Consider the following 25,538-nt stretch of genomic DNA (forward strand, 5'->3'; position numbering starts at 1 on the left):
ATAATATAAAAAATGCATCTTGTAACCCAGCAGCACCTGCATCTGGCAATCTCATTCATGCCTTCTGCAGGAGATAAACCTTCTTGCTCTACCAAATAAACCCCATAATTACATTGCTTAAGTAGGATATTAAGTGGCGTCATATTAAGCCTTTGCGTGACCTTTGTCATCATCAGCCCTGCCAGGCAGTGAGGAGAGCTGTTGCTCCCTGCTGATTTCTCTGGGTATCTATTTAAACACACTGTGGTAATTAGAAACATTTAAATAAGCCCTGCCCAGGATTACAAGGGTTGAATGGAAGAAAGTTTCATTCTCATGGCTACAATGCCCTTACCTGCTATTGTGTGTGTGCACGCGTCATTGCCAGTGTCCCTCATTTGATATGATTCAAAGCTCTATGGGGTAAGAAAGCAAAGTGGTTCAAAGGCAGCATCCTTTTCCTCCTCCGGCTGATACAGCCTCTGCCACTGGCAAAGAGGACCTTTGCACAGGGCTTGAAAGACAAATCTGCTAATTCCCTGTGCTTTACTTCTTTATGCCTTTCTCTGAAGGGAAACCTGCAGGTTTCAGATGCCAGCTTCATTCTAGGCGTCCTTCCTAATTACCTGAACCACCATCATTAAATGCAGCACATATATTGATCACTACCATGAATGTTGCCTTTTTAATATTCAGTGACTGTGAATCAAACTGTGTCACAGATGTGGATTTCAATGACCAGGTATTATCTGAGTGCACCCCACAGATTTCCCTTCCTTACAGTAACTATAGCTGAATCAGAAAAAAAAAATCACTCAAGTTCCTGTCCTTTAGGTATTATCTAAGATAATGTGATTAGCTCAGGAGCACTACTGGGCACCTAGTCCTGAGAAAAAATTCAGCCTTGGGTGGGAGAAACCTCTTGCTGACCATGAAAGGTGTTTGAGAACATGCTTGCAGATTGGATTGCCTCCCGGATTTAGGAACAGTTGGCCTAGCAAGGTTTACGTTCATTTTTCAAAGCACCAGTTTTAGCATTTGTCTTTCACTCAACTGTGTTTTAGCAGAACATTTCTTCTGTTTCCACAGGAAAACCACCACAAAAGGATTCCCAGCTCTGTGCTCTGCTGCCATCCCTGCTCCTCTCTTACCTGCAAGATTTGCCACTCTGATGCCTGGGCTCAGACGCTGCTGTGCTTTACAGCAACTGTAGAAATTGTTCACAAGAAAGCAGTACTTCATATCACTATCACTGCTTTTGTCATGGGAAAAAGTCACAGATATCAATTATCTTTGCCAAAATGGAGGTTTAAAGATTTTAAGATACCTAAGGAGAAATAGAAGTTGTTCACTTCAATAACAAAAGCAATCTTATACTTTATAGCCAAGGACCAAAGCATAATGGGTTGAAACATGCCAGTAATACAAATTTTTGCCTGTGCTATTTGAGATAGCCACATGAAAAAGGCTTCTGTAAGAGATCTTTTGATCATAATGCATCTTCTATTAGAAACCTATTGCCTCGTTCCCCTCTTTCACAACCGGGTTGTATTCCAGTTGGGAGGACCCAGTTCTAGTTATGAGATGGTCCAAACCATACGAAGCACTACAACATTTGACCAGTATTTTACCCTACATACTGAGCACATCTTTTGGGAGCAAGAGAAGTCATGCAGTGCTGAAACATCCCAGTGCCTGGATGGGTAATGTATCCACATAATTGTCTAAATAGGTGCACATTTTCACACTCTCAGCCATCCTAGGGGAGGATGTGAACATTATTTTAACTGGTAATCCTCTGGCCTCTTCGGACCAGAATAGCTATTCCAAAACAAACACGCTGGAATAGCTGCTCTGGAATAGCTCACCAGGTGGCTTTGCTTTCCTGAAAAAAAGATTATTTCTCCTGAATAATCACAGCCCCCTGGAAATATTGTGTCTTTCCTTCAAATAGAATGCCCTAGTGGGAACTACTCCCAAGCAGCTACTGGGAGATGATGTATTCTGCAGCAGTTATTATAGCCAATTTGCTCAGGTAGAGAAGGTCAGTAGAGGTGTTGACTAGAAATGCTCTTGGACCAACATATCTGGAGGTTAAGGAGTAATAAAGAGCAAAGTGGAAGATTTTACTTAAGCATTTTCTGCAGGAGCACAAATGATGTTGTAAAAAAAGTGAGGTCTATTTTTGTCTGTTGTTGTCTGCATCTCAATTGCAGTATGGAATTTGGTCCAGTGATTGCCTGCCCAGAGGAAGGGCCCATATTCATTCCACCTCCAAGGTTTCCATTAACACAGCAGTTACACTGTCATTTGGGCAGAAAGCCCGAGTCAAAGCACTGCTTCATTTGATCTGCATCTGTCCTAAAGTAATATCCCTCTGTTCTTTCCATCCTGTTTCTCTCTGAGGAAGCGGACTGCTGTTTTTGTGAGGAATGCCTCCATTTGACAGGAGAATAATTTGAAGTGATCACACTAAGGAGGCAGCGCTACTGCTACGAATTACCATCTACAGCACATTACAATGACCTCCCTGCTTTTCTTTTCCATTTTATATGACCACCTAGAAAGGAAACGCACCCTTATGTGCATGGTAATCATTCAAATATGCTGCTTTTTGGCAATTATTTCAAGTTAATGAAAAGAAATTTTATTAGGAGAATGCTCAAATTACATAGATCCCACTCTCTCCTTATGTTTGGCACAGAAGAATTTACAGACAGCCCCTATATTTCTGGGTGATTGAAAATATGGCATTCTGGAGGTCCCAGTTCAAAAGCAGCCCTTTTTACCACTAAATTTTACTGTCAGAGTATCAGGTTACTATTTCATATAACCTCTTCCTAATGGAATTTATGATCTGATATTCTAATAGATGCTTTTACTTGTAAGCAGCAATTTCACACATTTTCCTCAGTCCATGTGTCTTTTAAGCTAAGAAAAAGCCCCAGCTAGGACAAGGAACCCATAAAACAGTGAGGTTACCATCCTCTGACAACCTAAGAAAGACCAAATTTCGATGCTTATTTATTTATATTTTTTGCTGTAGTACCCTGAGAAACCATGAACAGAACTGTGAGCACATCCTTGTAAATCCTTCTCGTTTAAATACCTTGATTTGCAAAAGTCATTTTTTGATAAGGAAAATGTGAGATAGTCTCAGCATCTTTAAAACCTAGGATTCCTATGACTAATTTAGGAACGAAAAATTGTTATCTCAGTAGATTAATTTTGTAAGGCAGATGAGGGAGATACTGTGTGGGGAATATTTGTTAAGAGTGACTTTAGGTTTTTCCCTGAGGGGAGAAATGATGCCCAGCTCTGAAGTACTAAAACGAGGTCTATTTATCTATTGCTAATGATAACAGTGACCTCTTGTGGAAATTTCTAAGATCTTTTCTGACTCATCCTGGTTGTAGTTTGAATCTGCTTTTGGCATTTCTAGTGCATTTGTTACCGTTCATAAAAGAATAACCAATTTAAGGTAGCCCCTTCTCCCTTGGACAAGTCTATGACTAGGCCCTTAATTTCAGTGTACCAGATCTTTAAGTTAGAAAGGAAACTAGTACATCTACGTTCTTATTTTAGAAGAAGATAGTTGTTCTGAAAAAGAAATGGTTGGGCCTTAGGTTTGTTAATTAAGCATTGTACTGTGTCCAGAAGTCAGAAGCAGATTTTGGTATTTCTGATTGAAGCCGTTACATCTGTTGGAGCAAAAGCAACTTTTTCATGCGTTCTGAATTAAAAATGCCACTAACCATGAAGTTGGTTTTTAATAAGTCAGTAATAACCACATCTGGGCTAACAAACCTGTCCTTTGACTTCAAAACCTTTTCAGACCAGTCATTACTGCAGACACAAAAGGTATCTCCAGACTAAAGTCACAGGGTGTTTTGTACCATACCTCTCGCTTTCCAGCTGGATGCTGTGTCATTTTAGACTTTGGTTTAAACCTCATGCCATGGCTTCTCCTAGACAGACGACTGGTCTGCAGGTAGCATCCATCAGTGTTCTAAGAGCCTGAGGTTTGTACCAAAGCAGCTGAATCTCATCCACACTCTGGTAAAGGGGGTGGCAGCAGAAAAATCGAATTAATAAACAGAGGGCACAAACATCTTACTGTCACTGAAAGATTTGTCAGACCTCTGCTGTCAAAACCTGTGTACCTCACAAAAGGTATGCCAACAACTACAAAAATACTTCTTGAACCTCATAAATAAAATTAATAGAAGAGAAATGAACTAGTGACAAAGGAGAGAAAGTCTAGGTAAGGTCGTAATTTTCAATCAGGACGCTGATGTCCACCTGAGGTTAAATGTGATATGGATAAGGAGACTTAAAACACAGAACAAAAGGTCATGGATCTTTATTCACTTACTTGCAGAGAGACCGGACTACTTTACTCCTGAAGGAATGAATGTGCACTATTTTCTTTTATGGTGGAGGGGGTTTATTGTAATATATCTACCCAGTTAGGAACGTTACCTTCTGAAAACACTGTAATGAAAACATTTAAGGAGAAGAACTATTTACATACCTACAGGCCTATCAAGCTGACCTTAACTGTGTGTAAAACTTTAGAGGAGTCCTAAAATGAAAGAATAATTGAAGACCTGGAATTAAATGAAAAACGGAGTGAAATCAACAGAGACTAACCAGGCTGCTGCATCCCCTTGGTCTAAGAAATGAATTAATTAGTCTCATTTGGGTTTGACACAGTTCAACGTGGGATCCTAGCAATAAAGCTCAAGGAGATGGTGATGAATGAACGAATCATAAGGCTTATGGGAAGCACTGATGACAAGTTGAGAAGCAATTATGTGGCTGGAGATGGGAAAATATGCCTAGTGTTTTTTCTCAAGGAACAGTGTTGGGAGAAGTCCTTTCTGTTCACTAACTCCTGAGGTTTACATAAGCATGGGAGTGTTACACAAAGCTGAAAGGAACTGTCACAGAGGAGGACAAGGATATTGTGCCTGAAGACCCACAGGACTGAACTGAATGGAACTGAAACTCAATCAATCATGCAAAACATATTTGGGACCTAGCAATTAAAAATTATCTGGAAGACAGAAACTGAAACCTAGAAATTATAAAAGGAGAGAAAGAAAGAGTCAGCTAATTATGACCCAACAGTGTCACTGGAATCCTGTCACGAGAGAGATATATCCTATACTGATGGGGATATAGTAGAATATAGAATAGTGGAGTATTTCTAGGCACATACTACAACAACACAGAAACCTGAAAGAGGATCAAATGAAGAGATGGGCTACTTTGACCGAAGAAGAAGCTGCCCTGCTCCTGCCAGCAAAAGGAGGACTAAATAAGGTTATGGTTACTCTGCACAATTACATTTGGGTTGGAGGACAAGGAAGGGAAGATCTGCAAAGCATACACCAACCGCTGAGCCTAGAAATATTTGCAGTCTTTGCTTTGACCAGCCAGTGTCTGCAGTACGTGAAGGATCAAATCCCCAGAACAATGTGAGAAGCCTGAAGGGACCACAGGCAGAATTCTGAGTGATGAAAGAAAGAGTAAATACCCCTTCCATGTACGTCATGGGGTAGGCATAAGCAACAATTTACATCTATGCAAAAAAAGCAATCTATTTCATGAACAGCAAATAAAAAGGAGCACACTCTTGGCTGAAATGAGCAGTCATTTGAAATGTGAATCAGCTTTTATTAATGGAGTTTTGGCATGTGCTGTCATTTTCAGTTATTAGCACTGGCTGAATGATGCCAACACTATACAATAATCCCACAATCGGAGGGCTTATAAGCAGAGGATAGGAGACACAGCAAGCTTTGCAAAATGATGCTGTAGCTGCTTTATTTATCCAGAAGCTACTTATTAACACAAATAACATCCCCCACCACCCTGCACCCCGTCCCCCCAGATGCCATCCTTTGAAAAGGCATGGGGAAAAAATGCAGTAGTTTAGCTTCCTGATGTTAATGGTCCTCTGTAGTTTTTTTCAGGACCCTGTTAAATTTAACTGACTGGTAATGTTTTCTTCTTTCCTTTACTTACATAGCTCACAGTAAAAATAGCACATATATAGAGGTATATTTTCTGTAAAGCAGATAGACAGCTGATGATAGCTGATAAACAGCCTAACCTCAACACACTCATGTTTGTTCTTGTACGCATTGCACTGAGCATTGTGAAACTGGGACACACAGTACTTAAAGCATTATACTACACCAGGAGACCATATTCCATTACCGTTCCACATGGTGGAGGGAGGGAAAAAATCCACTCTTCATCTTGTTTGTTTTTCTTTTTCTGTCATTCCTTCTTGACGATCACCACTTAGGATAGTTTCAAAATTTCCACAGGTCTCAAAACCTCTCTCTCAAGTTTCAGAAACAACAGCGTGGCAGCAGCACAGCCAGGGATTAGCATTTCACCTATCCAGTGTTACTGTACCCACAGTGTCTGATTGAGCGTCCAAGTCTCTGGCCTTCAGATGTTTAATTACCTTTCTTTAAATGGATGGGTGGTAATTTACGATGACCACATAATATAATTGTCCACTTGGACAATGTCTAAGATGTGAAGTTCTCCTTTAGAAAAGAGGTTGGAACACAGCATCCCCATGACTTTTGGGCTAAACTACTGCACCAGCATGCAGCCAGCATCAGGGCACTGCACCCCAGGCCACACTCATTTGTCAGAGGAGCATCACTGAGCCCCACTGCTTGGCAAAAGGGTAAAGGAAATACTGCTGTAGCCTGGATGAGGGGGCAGGGGGGATGCAATGGCTGGATTGACAGGCTGCTGCCTGGGAGCCTGCAAAGATAAAAGCAGTGCTGAGTCACTCGCAAGTCCAGAGGCCAAACACTTTTCTGTTCACATTGACACCCCCCTTTCCCAAAGACAACGTGTTTGTCGAGAGAAAACAGCAGTACAACATGTAATTGCTGCTCTCACGTCTGGAATGCCTGCTGGTACACAGGGAATCCATCCAGGCTTGTACAGGGTTGCCGTGGGAGCTAAAGAGGGAAAATAACCAGCAGAATTAGGGCAGAGGAAGATAAGAAAGGTCTGTCTGACTCTAGGAGACAAGAAGGGACAGCTTGTTTGTAGATACTGAGGCAAAAAAAAAGCAGGTGATGCTTCCAGAAGTTAAAAGGTTTGTGCTGCTCTTGCTCTCCTATTTAGCTTTAAAATTGCAGTGCAATCTTTGCTAATAAGAAAGAGAGTAGACGCAGGCGACGCAGGACTGGGGAGGAGATCTGAGTGCCTCACCAAGTGGCCCAAGCACAAGATGAAAATGCCAAAAGCCCAGACTCACTGCCGGAGTCTGCCGCCTGCTACGACCAGTGCTGGGTCAGAGCAACAGCCAGGCCCTTGCTGTATGCCGTAGGGATTAGTCATGCTGTGAAGGAACAAGATGACATGGCAGATTTACTACTGAAACAAGTCGTTCCCAGGGCTCTCAGAACCATCCCAGCCTACTTTTCTCAGTATTTGTTTCTTCTGCTTGATCAATAATGTCTAAAATGCAGATTTTTCCTTAGAGGGAACTAGAACTGGAATCGAGGGCGTCTCTGTCCTCTGCTTGGCCACCAATTTTCATCAAAGTAACATGAACTGAGACTTCTGTATCTCTGGGAAATCTTGCTGAAATCACCAAGTGGCTTAACATTCTGCAGTGGGAAGGATTGCTCCTCCAGCCGCAAGACCATATGGAGTCTCACTGTTGCTGTCATTGCTGGCCGCAACACTCACAGCCCTCTAGAAAGACAGAAGGGATTCTTTCATGTTTTACACACTCTGGGTATACTTTAACCACAACAATAAGTAGTGATTGCAACATAATACAGTCTCTGTCAGTGGCTGGCTGTGGTTCAGTTCTGGCAGGCTGCAGAATAGGACAGGATAATGTATTTACCTCCCAGTAGCTCTAGGGAGAGGAAACTGGTTTTAGACATCCAGCACTGGGTGCTTACTGGTGTGGCTGAAAGCAGGGGCACACACAGAGCCTTGCACCTCAGCATAGCTTCTGATCTAAAAAAAAATCCGGCAAGAGAAATAAAGCATTAAAAGGAGCATTAGTGTCTCTCTCTCCAGAAGCAACTGGGGACCAAGCTTCTCCATTCGCAGCCAAGCAGGATGCATGGATGCAGGCAGAGATGCTCCCAAGCTGCTCCTAGGATTCCTGGTTCTGAGGAGAAAGAGCTGAATTTTCCCAAAGTATAAATATTACACCAAAACTCCCAAGGCAACTGGAACATATGGGCAATAGCTGATTGCACGGATGTGCTTAGGAAAAAATACTTACATGTGTACAGCCCTCAAATGTAAAAAGTTATTGGCAGGAAGAGCCCTGGCGGGACGCAGTATGGTGGGAACAACTGCTACAGGGCTCTTTCCCCCAGTGCTTGGGAGTGGTTAAAAGGTAGGGTCAAGGTGAGGTGCTTGGCTTGGCTCAGAGCAGCACAAGCAGCAGGCTTTTTGCCTGTGCAAGAGCCAGGTGCTAAGCAGAGGTGAGAGAAGACAGGGTGATAAGTCAGGCTGGTGCTCCTGTCAGATAATATACAATGAGGGGAGCTCGGTAACCAGTGGTAGCCAAAATGAAGGCTTATTGTGATAGCCACATGTTGTGGTATAACTCTAGCTGGCAGCTAAGCACCACACAGCTGCTCACTCACTCCCTCACACCGCAGGATGAGGAAGAGAATCAGAAAAGTTACAATGAGGAAACTTGTGGATTTAGATAGACAGTTTAATAGGTAAAGCAAAAGCCATGAGCACAAGGAAAGCAGAACAAGGAATTAATTCACCACCTTCCATCAGCAGGCAGGTGTTCAGCCATCTCCAGGACAGCAGGGCTACATCACATTTAAGGGTTATATGGGAAGACAAACGCCATCCCTCTGAACATCCCCCTTTCCTCCTTCTCTCAGATGTATATGCTGAGCATGATGCCATGTGCCATATGCTTCAACCCTGGCAGTGTTCAAGGCCAGGTTGAACGAGGCCTTGGGTGATATGGTTTAGAGCGAAGTGTCCCTGTCCATGGCAGGGGGGTTGGAACTTGATGATATTCAGGTCCTTTCCAACCCTAACTATTCTATGATTCTATGATTCTAAGACAAACGCCATCACTCTGAACATCCCCCTTTCCTCCTTCTCCCAGATGTATATGCTGAGCATTATGCCATATGCCATATGTTAGGGGCTATCCCTTGGGTTAGTTGGGGTCAGCTCTCCCAGCTGTTTCTGCCTCCCAACTGCTTGCGCACCCCCACCCTATTTGCTGGTGGTGTAGCGTGGGAGCAGAAAAGGCTTTGACTCTGTATAAGCTACTGCTCAGCAGTAACAAAAACATCCCTGTGTTATCAAGGCTGTTTCCAGCACAAACCCAAAACACAGCCTCCTATTAGCTACTGTGAAGAAAATTAACTCTATCCCAGCCAAAATCAGGACGCTGTAACTACAGCTGCAAACAGCTCTGCTACATGCAGCTCGATGACTTGCTGTGCTGTTCAGGAGGGGCTGGGGTGAGCACACAAGTGCAGTGGCTTAGCGAAATCACCCATGTTTTGGCTTCCTTTCAGACTCCTCCTGCTCTCCTCCTTACCCTCCAACTGCTTTGCCTGTGAGTACAACAAAGAAAGAGACAGAAAAGGTGTAGGGAGAGAAAAAAGGAGGGAAACTCAGCAAAGGACTGTTAGATTTAGAGGATTTCAGAAGGAAAGCATTTTGATGAATCATAGAATCATTTTGTTTGGAAAACATCTTAAAGATCATCCAGTTCAACCATTAACCTAGCACTGCCAAGTCTACCACTAAACCACGTCTCAAGTGTCACGTCTACAGGTCTTTTAAAAACCTCCAGGGTTGGGAACTCCACCATTTCCCTGGGCAGTCTGTTCCAATGCATGAAAACCCTTTCAGTGAAGATTTTTTTCCCTAATATCGAGTCTAAACCTCCCCTGGTGCAGCTTTAGGCCATTTCCTCTCATTTTATCGCCTGTTATCTGGCAGAAGAGACCAAACACCACCTCACTAAAACCTCCTTTCAGGCAGTTGTAGAGAGTGATAATGTCGTCCATGTCCATCCCTGTCCCCCACCCCCAGCCTCCTTTTCTCCAGGCCAGACCTCCCCAGTTCCCTCAGTACAACCTCACCAGTGCTGAGTACAGGGGGATGATCACTGCCCTGGCCCTGCTGGCCACACTGTTGCTGATACAGGCCAGGATGCTGTTGGTCTCTTGGCTGCCTGGGCACAAGCTGGCTCATGGTCAGCTGGCTGTTGATCAAAACCCCCAGGGTCCTATTCCACCGAGCAGCTTTCCAGCCACTCTTCCCCAAGCCTGTAGTGTTGCATGGGGTTGTTGTGACCCAAGAGCAGGACCTGGCACTCAGTTGTGTTGAAACTTGTGCAACAGACCTTGGCCAATTGACCCGGCCTGTCCAGATCCCTCTGCAGAGCCTTCCTACCCTCAAGCAGATCAACATTCCTGATCAGCTTGGTACCATCTGCAAGTATATTGAAGGTGCATTCAATCCCCTTGTCTGGATCAATGATAAATATATTAAACAGAACTGGACCCAATTCTGAGTCCTGGGGAACACCACTCGTGACCAGCTGCCAACTGAATTTAACTTCATTCACAACCACTCTTTGGGCTTGGTCATCCAATCAGTTTCTCATCAAGCAAAGGGTATGCTTGTCCAAGCCATGAGCAGTCAGTGTCTCCAGGAGAATGCTGTGGGAAATGGTGTCAAAAGTCTTTACTGAAGTTTAGATACGCAACATCCGCAGCCTTTCCCTCTTCCACTAAATGGGTCATCCTGTTGCAGAAAGAGATCAGGTTAGTCAACATAATGAATGATACTTTGAACAGATGTTGTTCTGCTGAGCTTTCCTTCCCATCCCCAAAGGCATGCCTGTAGCAGAGGAAGAATCAGGGCAGCAGCCCCAGCTGCAAGACACATGGTCCCTCTAGCATGGTGTGAGACACCTCATCCAGGTCCTTCCTGCCAGCCCTCCCACCCAGCTGTGACAGCATCCAGCTCACAGCAGAATCAGTCCTACTTACAGCAGTCAAACCATGCAAGGATGTCTCCAGCATTAATTCCCTTTTCCTTGTCCTGTGAATAGCTCTTTCTCACTGCCACACTTTAGATAGGATGGGAGAGAGGGGAAGACAGGTGTCATCTTGCAACTGGTGATCGAACTATGGGATACAGAGGAAGGGCAGGAGAAACTGCCAGCAGGCAAGATGGTCCAGCTCTGTGCCAGAACAAAGCCTTGCTATGCAGAGCAAGACCTGGGAGCACCTCTGACTCTCCCAAATATTGGGTAACAGTCAAGTATTCCTACAGTGCCTACCTGATAACATCAGCAGCTGCAGCCTTCCAGCAGTGAATTGAAGGGGATCGACATGCATGGGTTTAGTCTGATTAGCATCTGTATTTTGTGGCTACTTTCCTCACAGATAGCAGAAACGTTTCCTACATCAGTTTGGGTGCTGCAGGCAGATTTCTCCGCCATCTGTTTTGCGTTGCTAGTTGTTTGGCTTTCTAAAGCTGCGGGCAGAGGGAATAGTAAAATTGCCTGTTGAATAGGAAAAAAAAAGGCTAAAAAATATGCTTCTATCACATCATGCAATGTCTGCTGCCAGCAGAAAGAGCTCTGAATTATTCTGGCAAAGATCATCTATCCAGCCACCTTTGGGGTTGCCTGGCTACTTGGATCACTTGGGCCTCCATGGACCCGCCACAGACCTTGTGCATGGACATGTTTCTGCTCCTGATAATGCCAAGTCATTCAGTATTATACAGGTGAAGACTGATTATGATGAATTACAGGAGGGATGTAATGGAGTGAGTGAGCCTGGACCCTCTGGTCTGATAAAGCTCTATGCCAGCACTAGCAGTGCAACAGAACTGGGAAAAAAACAGACTGTGGGCTTGGAGAAAGAATCCTTTCTCTTGTTCAGCTCCTAGTGCCTTCTGTTTGTGCCCCTTAGTTCCTGTATAAGGAGAGAAATGCTGAGCTGTTAAGGACCTGCCCATGACTTCTTCCAAAAATCTACCTTCACTAGACCATCCTCCTGCTCCTGAGCCCTAAATGGACCAACCACCTATGTTTTACCTTTAATCTTCTAATACAAGGGCTAAGGAACACAAACAGGAGCTAGTAAGATCCTACTCCAAAACAAAAAGTGGTCCTTCACACACCCTCTAGCCAGCCTGTGGATGTCCTCAGGAAACACGGCTATGGATGCTGAAAGTTCCCACAGGTTCAAAAAGGTGCCATAAGAAAACAGAACTGAGATCTACTGAGGGCTCCGAAACACAGAGACATCACATTTGCCTTAGGAAGTCTCTTCAGTGTTGGAGGCTGAGAGATGTAGTATTGCCCTGTTCTCCCCTGGGCTTTTTTGGCTACTGCTGGAAAACAGGGCACTGGGCTTTTATTTCAGTCCAGACTTGCAGCCTTACGCTTCTTCTTGGTGCAGTGTCCTCTGGGCTGTCTGGTCACCACTGACCCTGACTGCAGAAGCCTGGGCCTGTATCCTGTCCTCATTCACTGGGAAACCTGGCAAACAGGCAAACCCCTTTAGGACACTTCCCTGTGATTTCATCCAAAATTTATTGCCACTTTTCCAATGCTCCACACCTTCCCCTTCCCGCACACTTAGCAGACCAAGACCTTCCACTGCATTTAGGGAGACCAGGCCTGAGCACTATAAAGCCTCCATGTACATGCTTGTCTAGGAGATGCCTGCTAGGATGTCCTATGCCAACCGCCATCATCACATCCAAAGTCAGAGCCAAACCGCTTCCTTCACCCCCTACACACCCTGGGTCCCTCATTGTGAATCTTACTACCTAAAAAACCCCTTCAAAGCAGAGCTGAGGGAAGATTCAGGCTCCTGCCAGACAATGTTGCCCCCCCCCCCCCAGATTTGCAGTCACAGTTCAGGAGTCAGCACAATGCAGGAACCATTCCCAGTAGATAATCTGTGTGAAGCTGCACGTTTTGGATGGGAAAGAGGGTTTAGCACTGTGGACACACACCGCAGTTCTGTGCCAGAGAACAATCTCACAGTTTATGAACAGAGGCAGTCAAAAACATCCTCACTTTCCCTGTGCTCCTTCCTCCACCTCAAATGAATGGAGGCAAAGCAACAAAGTGTCCTTAGCAAATCCTCCTGGAGTCCCGTGGGTCCTTTCCCCTCCCGGTGTGTTTCTATTTGCAGTGGCTGTTCTGTGGTTTCTGCCTGAGTTGGGTACATGTCAGACGTGAGCCGCGCAATCCTGTTCCAGGACCGGCTCCAATCCCATACGTGCTTGCAAGCAAACCCATTCCCGATGCAGAGACAGATGACTCAAGCGAGAACTCAGAAATATTTAACTCCTCCGTGCCAAGAGATTTCCCAGCACTAAGCACAGAAGGGAGAGAGTGCCGAGTGAAAACCAAACTGCAATCAGCAGCTGGCTCCTGAAAGGGGACTTGATCTCTCTGCTAAACAAAGATGTATACCCGGGCTGCCTTACCACTGGAAGAACATCAACTCTTACCGCGGTCCTGGCACACATCTTGCAAGAGGAATTACCTGCTATTGCCTATAAAGACAAAATCGAGACGCCTCTGCACTGCAGAATTAGCACATGTGGACAGCGTTTTAAAATACCTAGCCAATGCTGACATTTATGCAAGGCTCAATTGCTGCAAAGTAAACAAGAACATTACTTGCTTGAAAGCACCATCTGGTAAGGAGGCACCTCTGCAGTAGAGGAGCCTGCAATCCGGACATACAGCTGCTGAATGCAATCCCATCAGTATCTACGCAGCAAAAAAGACACTCAAGTGTACAAAGAATAGGAGCACATTTTTATATAATTCCTAAATTTAGGAAAGTGTGATCTATTTGGGCTTCTTTGGCAAGAGAAAACATACCAGGAATAGTAGAAATTCTGAGACTAGATGAAACACAACAAAAGCAAGAATGAGGAGAAATAAAAATATGTCTGTGCACAATTAATTTGAGGAATTTGTTGCCACATCATGGCACTGAGGTCACAATATTGCAGGATTAAAGAAGGAATGAGTTGTTTTTATGAATGCCATGACACTACTGCATTACTTGCTAAAGGTCAGAGCTTCCCTCATGTTCCATATATCACAAGTTTGGAAAGGAAAAAGCTTTCCAGAACATATAGAAGCCTCAGATTGAGGGATCTGGGGAAAAAACCTTGCCAGATTAATTTTTCCTATTCAAGCATCTTTTACGCGTTTCAAGTGTGTGGTACCAGTCTGTGTTGAGAAAAGACAGGTCACTTGGAACATCATCCAGTTCACATGTAGCATTTACTCTGCTAATGGGACTGAATGTGCTTAATCCTGAGCTTTATAGTTACACCTGCTGTGGGGACAGAGAAATAATTCATAACAGTGAGCAAAACAGAATAAAAACTTACTCTAAAGTAACTGTGTCTTCCAAACACTCTTTCCACACATACATTTAAGCTTTGGGGACAGCGCACCTTAAGCAAACCTGGCTGGATACTTGCATATTAGCCATTCCTGTGGAATTACTTTGGTCCCACTGCAGAGCACAGTGCTCAAAGTTCAGGTGCTCCCTCATGTGCCTTCCTGCACTCAAGTTCCAGCAGAGAACAAAGAACCAAGAGGAAGGGAAGGAGGCTGGGATGGTGATGCACATGGCACATATACTCAGTGATTTCTGGGTCTGAATAAGTAACTTTTTGGGTTTTATGAGTACTTCCCATTTGAACCTCAGTCTCCACTGGCAGTTAAGCTTTGGGTGTACATCCTTTCGGTCTTACGTCTATGTAAGAACCCACAGATTTACTTATATAGAAGTTACCTTAGAGTGCCTCACATGAACAAGTGCCTGTTGATGTGTCTGTAGAGAACAGTATCATTTCCAGATGCTACAGCACAGATTAAGCACAGGGAGAGCTCCAAGGCAGCTGCCTGAAGGTGTCAGGAGCAGTCACCCTTCAGCAAAGCCACTGATGTAGCTTAGGCCCTGCTGGCATGCACTTGTGCTGCAGAAACCAACTTTACCTGGACAGCTGCATTACACATCTTGATGTAGGGCCTGTTGTCTGTAACACACATCACTAGTGGTTTAACTGGAACTGCTAAAAGACATATTGGTGGCACGTGAAGATCTGTATGTAGCCTCATGGGGAGAAATCTTACCCAAACACTGCAAAACATTCACAGAGAGGGAATGGGGAAATCACATTCATAATGGGCAAAGGCTATTGCTAGGTGGACTTCCATCGAGGCAATGGATGATCTGGCCTCCTTCTGTCTAAGCCAAATAATTTCAGACAAAAGAAAATAAATCTGGCATGGAGCACTTGAGCATTTTCTCGTGTGGCGACTACTGAGCCACAGCAAGTCCACTTTCTGTTAGCCAACAAGGGCAGCCAGCCAGCACTGTGAGATGCCTCAGCCATGAGCAGAAAACAAGAGGTATTTGCTCCAGGGCAGCACTGACCTTAGGCTCAAATTGGGTATCTTTCCTTTTATGATGAAGAACACCATGTTACATATTCCTCCCTCCTGCTTTGAAGTGTCTTTCCCTGTCAGATCTGCTCTGACAGCACATGAGGGGTCCTGCTGCCTGAACCTGCTCTCTGGTGGCAGCTTCAGCCAGAAAACCTGGCAACTAGAGCCACTAGCCAGCTAAATATTCCTGGATGGAGATTTTATTTACCTTTTATCTCTTTTCTTCCTTGAAAATAAAACCAGCAGATCAGCAAGGGAAGAACAATGTCTCCTGATAAGAAGGGCCTGGGAATCACAGGAAAGACCCCAGCCACGATGACCGGTTCATCTCCCACAGGCTTCATTAGCTGAATTAAGAATGGGAGTATTTAATGGCACAGTAAGCATGAATGGGTTAACGGACTGAAAGGGCTAGGTGGAGGTGCTTCCTTTTGGCTTTTGTTTAGGTTAAAGAGAATTATGTTCTTGGGCACCAGCAGGATAGTATCCTCAGGATACCATGATCAGGTCTGCAGAGACACTGGGAGTATAACTTGAGAAGTTTCAGCTCTGCTTCTGGAATATACTGGGTAGGGGAAAGGAGACCAGAGCTGTTTCTTGAACTTAAGTTTATGGTGAGGTCAATTGGCCTGGCCTCAGGACCAGCTTCTGTGTTCAAAATCCAGGTCCTCCCAGGAGTAGGGATTCAATGTGGCTGTTGCACAAAAAGAACAGCAGATGTTTATGAGAATAAAACATTTAAAAAAGAGAAATTTCTTCCATGCATGCACAAAGTCCCAAATTTAGCAGAAAAGGCTGAAACCCACATATGGCAGAACAGAGCTATAAAAGTTGCCAGCAAGTGATATTCATCTCGATTTAGAAACTTGTTCCTACCATGTAACGTAAATGCAATCGAAAACACGTCTGTCTTAGCTGCAAGCGTAGTATACACATTCATTAGAAGAACCAAGGAAAGCACTGGCGTGGATTCACATTTTTTTTCCACCCCATACAGAGTCTTGGATATTTTTTGCCCAGATTTTCTCTTATTCTATGGCTCAACAGCCAGCAGGTTCCAGCAAGTGCTCAGCCTTCCAAATTAAATGCTGCTGGACAGATTTAAGCAGTGTTATCTTGAGTTCCCAGCTTAATGAAGCAGAGAGCAGCACGAAGAGAACAACAGACCACTAAGATTCCCATGCTCTAGAAATGGCATCACTCTATGGCTCAGAGAAATGGGCACAATCTGACACACCACCTTTCCAGGGCTCAACATCTCCTAGGGAAGGACATAGGGAGAAGAAACTCCTCTTAGTATTTACTAACTTCATGCAGTTATTTTGCTTCCATTGCTCTCGAAGCCTCAAAAAGCCCAAGGATCTGGATAACAAAAGGGAAAGCCTGCCCCTCTACTCTGTTCTGCTATCATGAGACCTCACTTGGAGTATTGTGTGCAGTTCTGGTGTCCTCAACATAAAAAGGACATGGAACTGTTGGAACAAGTCCAGAGGAGGGCCACGAGGATGATCAGGGGGCTGGAGCACCTCCCATATGAAGACAGGCTGAGAAAGTTGGGGCTGTTCAGCCTGCAGAAGAGAAGGCTGCGTGGAGACCTCATAGCAGCCTTCCAGTATCTGAAGGGGGACTATAGGGATGCTGGGGATGGACTCTTCATTAGGGACTGTAGTGATAGGACAAGGGGTAATGGGTTAAAACTTAAAACAGGCGAAGTTTAGATTGGATATAAGGAAGAAATTCTTTACTGTGAGGATGGTAAGGCATTGGAATGGGTTGCCCGGGGAAGCTGTGTTCAAGGCCAGGTTGGACAGGGCCTTGGGTGATATGGTTTAGAGCGAGGTGTCCCTGCCCACGGCAGGGGGGTTGGAACTTGATGAACTTCAGGTCCTTTCCAACCCTAAGTATTCTATGATTCTATCTTTCCCCACCTCCTTTAGCAAAAGGAGGGGTTTTAAGAACACTGCTGTCTAACGCATCAAAGCAGCTCAAGCAGCATTTACACGTGTACTCCAACAAACACTCGTAACTTAATTTAAAAGAGCAGCCCTGTAAGAGCTGGGTGTTCGCTCAGACATTCAGTGAATACAGGCACAAAGGCCAAAGTCAACCCAGGACCAAAAGAAAAACACAAAGCTAATATTTACATAAAATGCGTTCAGAGTGGCTTTACTCAGCTGGCAGTGAGACACAGCTGAAGGGTAGGAGAGGAGCTCTGCAGTCTGGCTCCGCTTTGCCCTCCCACAACTGCGTTTTGCTGCTGCTGGAGCCAGGCCAGTGTCCCACCATCCCACAACTAGTGCCAGCCATGCCCAGGGCCTCGGTATGAAACACCGCCTCCATCTCACAGCATCCTGAAGGTACTTTATATCACTGGGCTTAGTCAAGCACTCTATGTTCTTAACCATAACCATATTTTTTCAGAGTCTGTGCCCTGCGGCCAGTCAGGTCCCACTTTGGGCTAAAAAAAATCCACAGTCCAAGAAGGTACAAGAGGAAAAGCCCACCGCATGACCTTCTCCCATGTTTGTTGCATCCCACTCCTGGCTATCTTCCATCTCACCTCTGCTGAGGGCTCCTTACCACATTTCAGACCGTGTTTACCACAGGTCTAGGTCTTATAACTCTCACAGAACGATAAAGCTTTCCCACAAACTCACACTCTTATAAATTCAAACTGTTTTATTCCAAATATCACATAAATTAAATACATTTTCCATGAATATTGCAAATATACATGAAATGAACATTGCAGTTTTTAAAAAAAGTTTTGGCTTTGCTTATGCAACAAGAAGTGCCAAATGTGGTTAGAACATGAACTCCTGTATTTACTAGATACAAAAAGGTGCAGATTAATAATTTATATTTATACATATGTACACACTCCATTTCATAACTAGCTTTAAAACAGTAAAAAATGGTTTCAAGTTTATCTACATTACTCGTTTAAATCTGGTCAGAAGCCCCAGATAAGAGTTGATACAATCATTCACAACTGCAAAATTAAGGCGCTACCAAAATACCAGTTCCACTAGTGTAAAATGTAACAGGAATAGAGTGTACAGCTTTCTATTTATCAATTTAAAAGTGGACCGGAGAACGAGGAAAAAGAGCAGTAAGAAACATGACAAGATCTACAGGTTAGAAGTACAAAGAGATCTCGATGACTATCAAATGAACATATTAAAATACAGTAGATAAAAGGCCTCAGTGGCAAACAATTAGTATGCTTCTGAAAGACAAAAAAAGGTTAAAATATATATATAATTTTGTAGCTTGAAGCTCTACAGGTGAACAACAGGTGTAGAGGTAGAGGGATTTTTTTTTTCTTTTTGGCCTCTTTATGATGTATAAAGAAGGGCCACATTCACCACAGTGAAAAGACTCATCATATATCCCAGCATCCTTGCTTGGACAGCAAGCAAGAAAAGTGTAATGAGCTAGAAAGGCAACAAATCCTGTCTATCTCTTTCAGGAGCTCAGCTCCAGTGCTTCCACATGTACCCTGGCGGTAAGTTACATCTAAGCAAGATCAGCCGTAACACACACATTTCCTCTAGAGAGGAACAAGACAGCTAGCTTCTCCCATGAGGTACTAATGGATGCTGCAGAGATTATATGGCAGAGATAATTTGGTAACAGTGAAATTGGTACTTTCCCTTAGAAAGCAAGTACCACAGGGCAGTGGTGATTTTTTTTTTTCCTTTTTATTATTTATTAAAGCTTTACTATTTGATCAGCATTCCATGTTTTGGAAGAAATGTCAGCTTTGGGCTGCTAATAATTATTTGCATCCATACACAGACAATTCCTATGTTACCATTTATCCAAAACATCAGCCACTGAAATGTATACCACAAACCGCTTTAAACCTTGACTAAAAAAAATCCCTCTATTGTTCAGCTTTCTCTTTAATAACTATCATTCCATTAATGATGCAGGCCTTCATGAACACAGCAATGTCTTTCCATGTAGAATGTGTCTTTACACGTTACAGAACAGCAGTAAACAATCTCTCTTGTTCCATAGGGTTTCCTCTCAGAAGTACCTCAAAAGTAGATATCTTGAAAAATCACTTTTGCAAAGAAGAATATTCACATTAGTTACCCAGGCAAAGCCAAGAAGACACTAACTAGCACCTTGATTTGTTTTGTTTCTTAAACGCACTCCTATACGTAATTAAGCACATGTAAGATCAGGGACCAGCAATACACAAACACCATCAGCATCTCCTTGCAGCTAAACTAGTAATACTCAAAACTAGGCCAGACACACAAAAGAGCAAGATGAGCGACACCAGAAGAAATACACAGCATGGAAAGGCATGGGAAGAACAGGAAGCTGGACAGAAAGGATAGTAACATGAAATACAGTCCCATCTTCTGGTCTGAAAATTAGTTTTGAAACCACCCTTCGGTAGCTCAGCTGACAGTAGGCTGAAGGCCTACTGACTTCCTCCCCCATATATATAGTACAATTCCTTAATACTTCAGTGACTTCCTCTTCATCGCTTTCAAATCCTGAAGGAAATGCATTCAACTTACACTTTGTGTATTTTGGTGATGGTAGCAAAACTTGCAGAAGGCTACTGTAGAGGTTATGACATCATTGGTTGTACGTTAACACACTTCACAATTCAGAGAATATACTTACAAACTATTTAAATAGAAAAGGCGTGTTCAAGATAGAGGCAGTTACAGTACATTCAGGGTATGTTACAGAAACCATTTGTGGTAGCCATTTGCTGAAAGGAAAAAAAAATCTGTATTATTTGTTTCCCAGACCACACAGGTTACAACTACAATACCCAAAGAGAGCAGGTAATAGATCTCAATCACTGCATTTCAATGCAGTCTTCCTCCAGAACTCATGTGCAAAGTGGAAAAAAAAAATTAAATACAACTTCATTGACAAATAAGGACAAAATAACTAAAAAAGAAATCAGGCACTTTGACCATTTAGGTAAACAGCCATTTCTTCTTCCCAGACTTCTGCACATGAACAAGCCTTTACATTGGTCTTGCTATGCTTGCAGCACATGGAGATTCAAGTCAACTTTTTTCCCTGTTGGTAATGTCAGTTCTGCTTATAGGAAACTATGCCAATTGAATTGGTAACACTGTGAGTTATTTCATTGGCAGTGAGCAAATGTTGATCATTTGACTGACAAGCGAACAATTTAATAGCTATCAAAAGTAGATATTAACAAAACAATACATTAAAAAAAATAATCAAAAGAGACAAATGAAGGTTAACACCTGACTTAAGCTTGCATTGAGACTTGCCTTTATAGGTTCGGTTTGTGCCTCTTTTCATGGTGTTATTGTGGACTGATTTCCATCACATACAGCAACTGGTACTAAACTACAATACTTTTGGTTTGAAACACGTTCAGTAGAGATCACCCCAACGTAAGGGAAGTTGGCATGACACTGCAGGAGGAGGGAGATGGAAACCTCCCAGCATTTCATCCTTGCTGATCCCACTTGCAGAGCAGGTGTTCAGAGTAAGCTGCAGCATGCCTGCCTCACAGCTGGGGTGAAATCATTATTTCACAGCAGTGCTCATCATACTTTAGGAAGCTGGTTTGATTTGAATTTAGCAGTAAGACCAGCTAGGATTACTTTGATTTTCCTTTTCAAATAAACCAAAGCACACATTTCCAAACATTTTGTACATACTAAATCCGCTACAACACATAAATCACAACATGAGGGATTACCTAAGGCTACTAAATAGTGTACTTATTCAGTAGCTATTATTCTTTCAGATAAATATCCTCAGATGCTTTGACCACGAACGGCTTGATATTGTTTTCCTCACAGACTGCTATTTGCTGAAGAGAGAGATGCAGGTGTATGACAGACTGCCTAGCAATTCACTAACAGAGCATACTGTAGGCTACAGTCTTCATGCATACTTCTGCCAGGCAGTGTAACTCCTCTTCCATTCACTACCTTCAAGAAAGTCTAGGAAACACCTCTTCAACCCATTGTCCGGTTTCCTTTTCCTACCAAGTGAAAATCCAAACACATGCAGGCCAACTGTGCTACTCTAGTACTTAACTCTCTTGCAGGCTAGAAACATCAAATCTATCCGTAGTACTCTGAAGCAACTATTTGCATCTATCAACTACGCTCTAAGCGCAGCAACGCTTTGTAGAGGCTCAGATTTCACCAGGGCAACAGGAGAGAGTGCAAGGTTTGGTGAATACCCAGGATAACAAACCAATGCCATCGATGGATGCAGGACGCAGTCAGAAAGGGCTGTTCCTTTTTTGAAGGAATCTTAAAAAAAACCCCAAAACAACCCCAAACCAACCCCTCCCCCTTTGCCCTCCCCCAGAACAACCTGTTGTGAGATGTTTTGGGTGCCCACTCACAACTGAAGTCCATGTTATCTGGGTCTTTTGCGAGTCACAAATATCAACACGCGTCTGATGGCAATAAGACGATCTTTAAGGGAGGTCATAGCCAATATAGCCAGCTGAGCTCTGTTTTCCAGAGGCAACACTGCCAAGAGCCACCAGTACCATGCAGGACCACTGGGGTTGCTCTGCAAAAGGATGGAAAGACATGCAATCATGTATTCACTGTCACTACTTCATAAAGAACACCACCTTCCTTCCCACCCTCTATCTGCTAAGAAAGTCACCACAAAACAGTTCAAGCAACAATTAAGCACTTCAGGTGCTCCCCTTGTCTACATACACTATTAAGACTGATCTCTTCAGGTATCAACTTACACTGATATATTGTTTTCCATTCTTCATGCTAATAGACCAAAATTGAGTAAATAAAAGAGTTTAGAATGTAAAAAAAACACAGCAAAAACCTGTCAGAAAATAGTTTTGTATACAAATTCTGCAATAGAATAAGGCTGCATAAGTAGGAAGGTTTTATTACCTGTGGCTCCGGTTCTTTTCCTGGCATGGACCCAAAATGATTGAGAATTTGCACTTTCATATTGTCTTTGAGAGAAGTAAACCAGGCAACGGCTTGATCATAAACTGAATCATGAAGGCGGACAAGTTCTTCATATTCTGGTCCTTCAACCTTATTGTTAAAAGAAGGGAGATGGAACAAAACGTGATTGATACCATGGAGTCCATCCTCCCTCAGAAAAAAACCAAAAAAATGCAGTAACTACAGCTGTTCAAATGTCCTTATCTAAGCAAACTGCACCCAAGTCTCAGATTTCAAACCTGCAATGCTGGAGTCATTTTACCCTCCCCATGGCGCTGTGAACTGACATTTCTTGAAGCAGTTACTGCCTTATTAAAATCCACTCCTAAATGCTGGCGGAGTAGAAACCTGCTCTCTAATCCTAGAATATCATATTAATCATCTCAAAAAACAAACCTCGAGTCCCTGTGACAGAAGGACCTCTGAATATTGGTATACTGTCTGGCAAAATGGAAGAAATACTACTGCCATCGAGCACAGAGACAGGGGGTCCACGGCCCTCAGAGATCAGCAGTATTTTATACAAGCCATGGAAAGGCAGCCAAAGAGGAAGAGGAGGAGGAGGGCAGACATCCGAGCAGGCAGGAAGCAGGGGAAGTGGATGCTTTCCCAATACCAGGAATGGCCATTAAAAAAAACCAACAAACAAACAACAAAAACCCTCACTGAGGCAAAGTGTTTCAGTTGCACGGGCCTGTTGGTTATCAGGGAAGACAAAAAAGCATAAGCAAAAAACCTACTACAAATTGGTGAGCTGTGGGTTTTTTGGTTGGTTGAGTTGGTTTTCTCCCTATAATCTGTACATACCAATGGTGTGATTCACCTGCACTAGTCAGATGCACATCTGAGATAACTGCTCTGGATGCCTTTCACAGCTGAGAACAGCCAGCTCTAGAGGGCAATTAATCTCATCTTAAGGTAGGTATCTAAGAGCAGATAAAACAGGCAGCTCAGACTGAGACTTCTCACCATCCGATGTAACATGAATATAGGGTGATGAACATGGACATCAACCTCTCAAGTGAGACAAGGTAGATCTCACTCTAATTATGAAGAGGTGGGTCTCTGGCACCATCCATAAGCAATGCCTGGCTACCCGTGTTTCACCACCTTTCACAGCAGAGCCCGCACTCTGGGCAGACTACCTACTCCAACCTTTCTCAGTGGAAGGCATGTACATGCAATCTGCCTTTTGTGCCCTAACAAATAACTGCATCACCCTGCACAGGTTAGAAAAGCCCTACAAAGACTTTACAGACTTGCATTTCAACTATGACAGCATGCTGAAGAGCTATATGACCAGATTGGGCTTCATCAATTGGCAGGAGATTACTACTAAACTCAGTATTAAGAGGGATGAGGGTTTTACAGACATGCTCTGAATATGATCCAGGAAGTCATCATTAAGCATGGCCAAAAATTCACCCTTTGGACAAAACCCATCACAAGTATCTCACTTGATGCAGGTGAAAAGGACTTGTTTTTAAAAAATACTCCTCTCTCTGCATTTCTTTGCTCTCAATCAGCTCTGATGGATGCTTGCACAGACATGGTTAACTACATGTCACTAAGATCTCATTTTAAGAGTGGATTCCCACTTTTGTTTGAGGACCTGTTTTGTAAATGAGAGCTTGGAGGTCATAGGAAGTCTGTTATCTGTCTGTTCAGTGCAAGAAGAGAACAGCCAGCCCTCTAACAGGGGTATGTGCTCTTATAAGGGTTTCAAGTCCCTACCAGTTTTGTATATTACTCTGACCTCATCCACACATCATGACAGGCCTCAGCGCCTGAGTCTCAGCAGCTACTTTGAGATCCATGAAGGGAGTGTTAACACTTCAAGCAGAAGTAAGGGTAGAAAGGAAGAAAGGGAAGGAAGAGGCAAAGTTTGTTTCATGTTTTTTTCAAAATAGAGCTTTAGTGGTTATAATACTGGTTTTAAAATAATGCACAGCTAGCTTGAAATGCAACAAGGAAAGGGTATTTAACTGAATCCAGCAATACATGGGTAAGAATAACTTTGCACCATAGATCACCTTTTTATCTTCAAGATACTCGATGTTTGCTGTGTTATATCCATCTCGCTGGCCATGGCTTAAGACCCTAAAACGACGGACACCAACTGTATCAACAACTGAGCGTCCATCAGGAAAAAACTTTACGTCCCTGATCTCTAATATACAGCCATGATCTGCAAATCTGAAATGACAGAAGGGCATAAAAGTGGAAGTCATCAACAAGTGTTTATAGACATCAGGAATAATACTGGGCCTAAGTCACCACTTATTTGAATGAGGATCCTACTTTGGTGACAACACATTCCTTCTCATTCACGTAAGCCACACAACCCCCACCCTTTCTGTCTTCCCTCAGAGGTCCAGGGCAGCAGTATTTTCAGAGTGTATTTGTGGGGTGGGAGGGTTGGGAAGGGCCAGAAAAATAAATGGAGCCTGTTTTATGTTGGGAGTTGCCAGCTGTTTGTGGCAAATTCACCTGGTTTGCAAAGGAAACAAGATGGGTAGAGACACCAGGAACAAATGCAGGGCTAGGAGGGCAGTACCCCTGCGCAGAGCTATAAGCAAGAAGACTAAAGGCTTTAGAAGGAAAAGGCCTCTATGAAGCAAGATTTTTCTTGCCGTTGTTTCCTTCAAGTTAAATAAAACAGATTAAAAAAAAGGCAAAACCAAAAACCAAATTCAAAACCACAAAACAAAAAAACCCACCCCACTAAAACAAAGCAAAAATAACCCTCTTTAGAAAAACACATTTTATCTATTATATTTAAAGTAAGCAGAGGTTTTAATCACACCCTGGAAACAAGCATGTAACAAGCTCTTGCTTTAAATTATTAGGCTTACCTACTCTACATTTGTGCTGTACTGAGTTCACTAGAGAGGCTGACTGCACAATGACTTCACCACAATACATTGATTTGTCAGCATGTGGAGCCCTGAACCTCAGCTTACTGCTAAGCAGGACAATACACTGTATCTAGTCTCATCTCAAGATACCAAATCCCCACAGGATATGATGTTTCATCAGGGAAATACTTGTTTTACCAGGGCCTGGCCATTTCTTAGACTGGA

At 43.4% G+C, this 25,538-nt stretch overlaps 1 protein-coding gene across 2 annotated transcripts in view; it reads right to left on the minus strand.

Annotated features, from left to right (window-relative positions):
• Nucleotides 1–18,154: 18,154 nt before the first annotated feature.
• The window catches only part of LONRF2 (LON peptidase N-terminal domain and ring finger 2), a 35,158-nt gene continuing 27,774 nt past the window's right edge, over nt 18,155–25,538 (minus strand). The window contains exons 10-12 of one of the 2 annotated variants that reach the window (XM_061377793.1): nt 24,489–24,651; nt 22,396–22,545; nt 18,155–22,045 (exon numbers count right to left, since the gene is read on the minus strand). In XM_061377793.1, the coding sequence (XP_061233777.1) occupies nt 21,887–22,045; nt 22,396–22,545; nt 24,489–24,651 (472 nt within the window). In that variant the 3' untranslated portion in view covers nt 18,155–21,886. The remainder of the gene's footprint in view (nt 22,046–22,395; nt 22,546–24,488; nt 24,652–25,538) is intronic. The other variant, XR_009729156.1, reaches the window with a different exon arrangement.

The sequence above is a fragment of the Neopsephotus bourkii genome, unplaced genomic scaffold (genome assembly GCF_033783945.1).
Source record: "Neopsephotus bourkii isolate Nb327-2 ecotype Australia unplaced genomic scaffold, CSIRO-AGI_Nbou_v1 NB_1760, whole genome shotgun sequence".
Lineage (NCBI taxonomy): Eukaryota > Metazoa > Chordata > Aves > Psittaciformes > Psittacidae > Neopsephotus > Neopsephotus bourkii.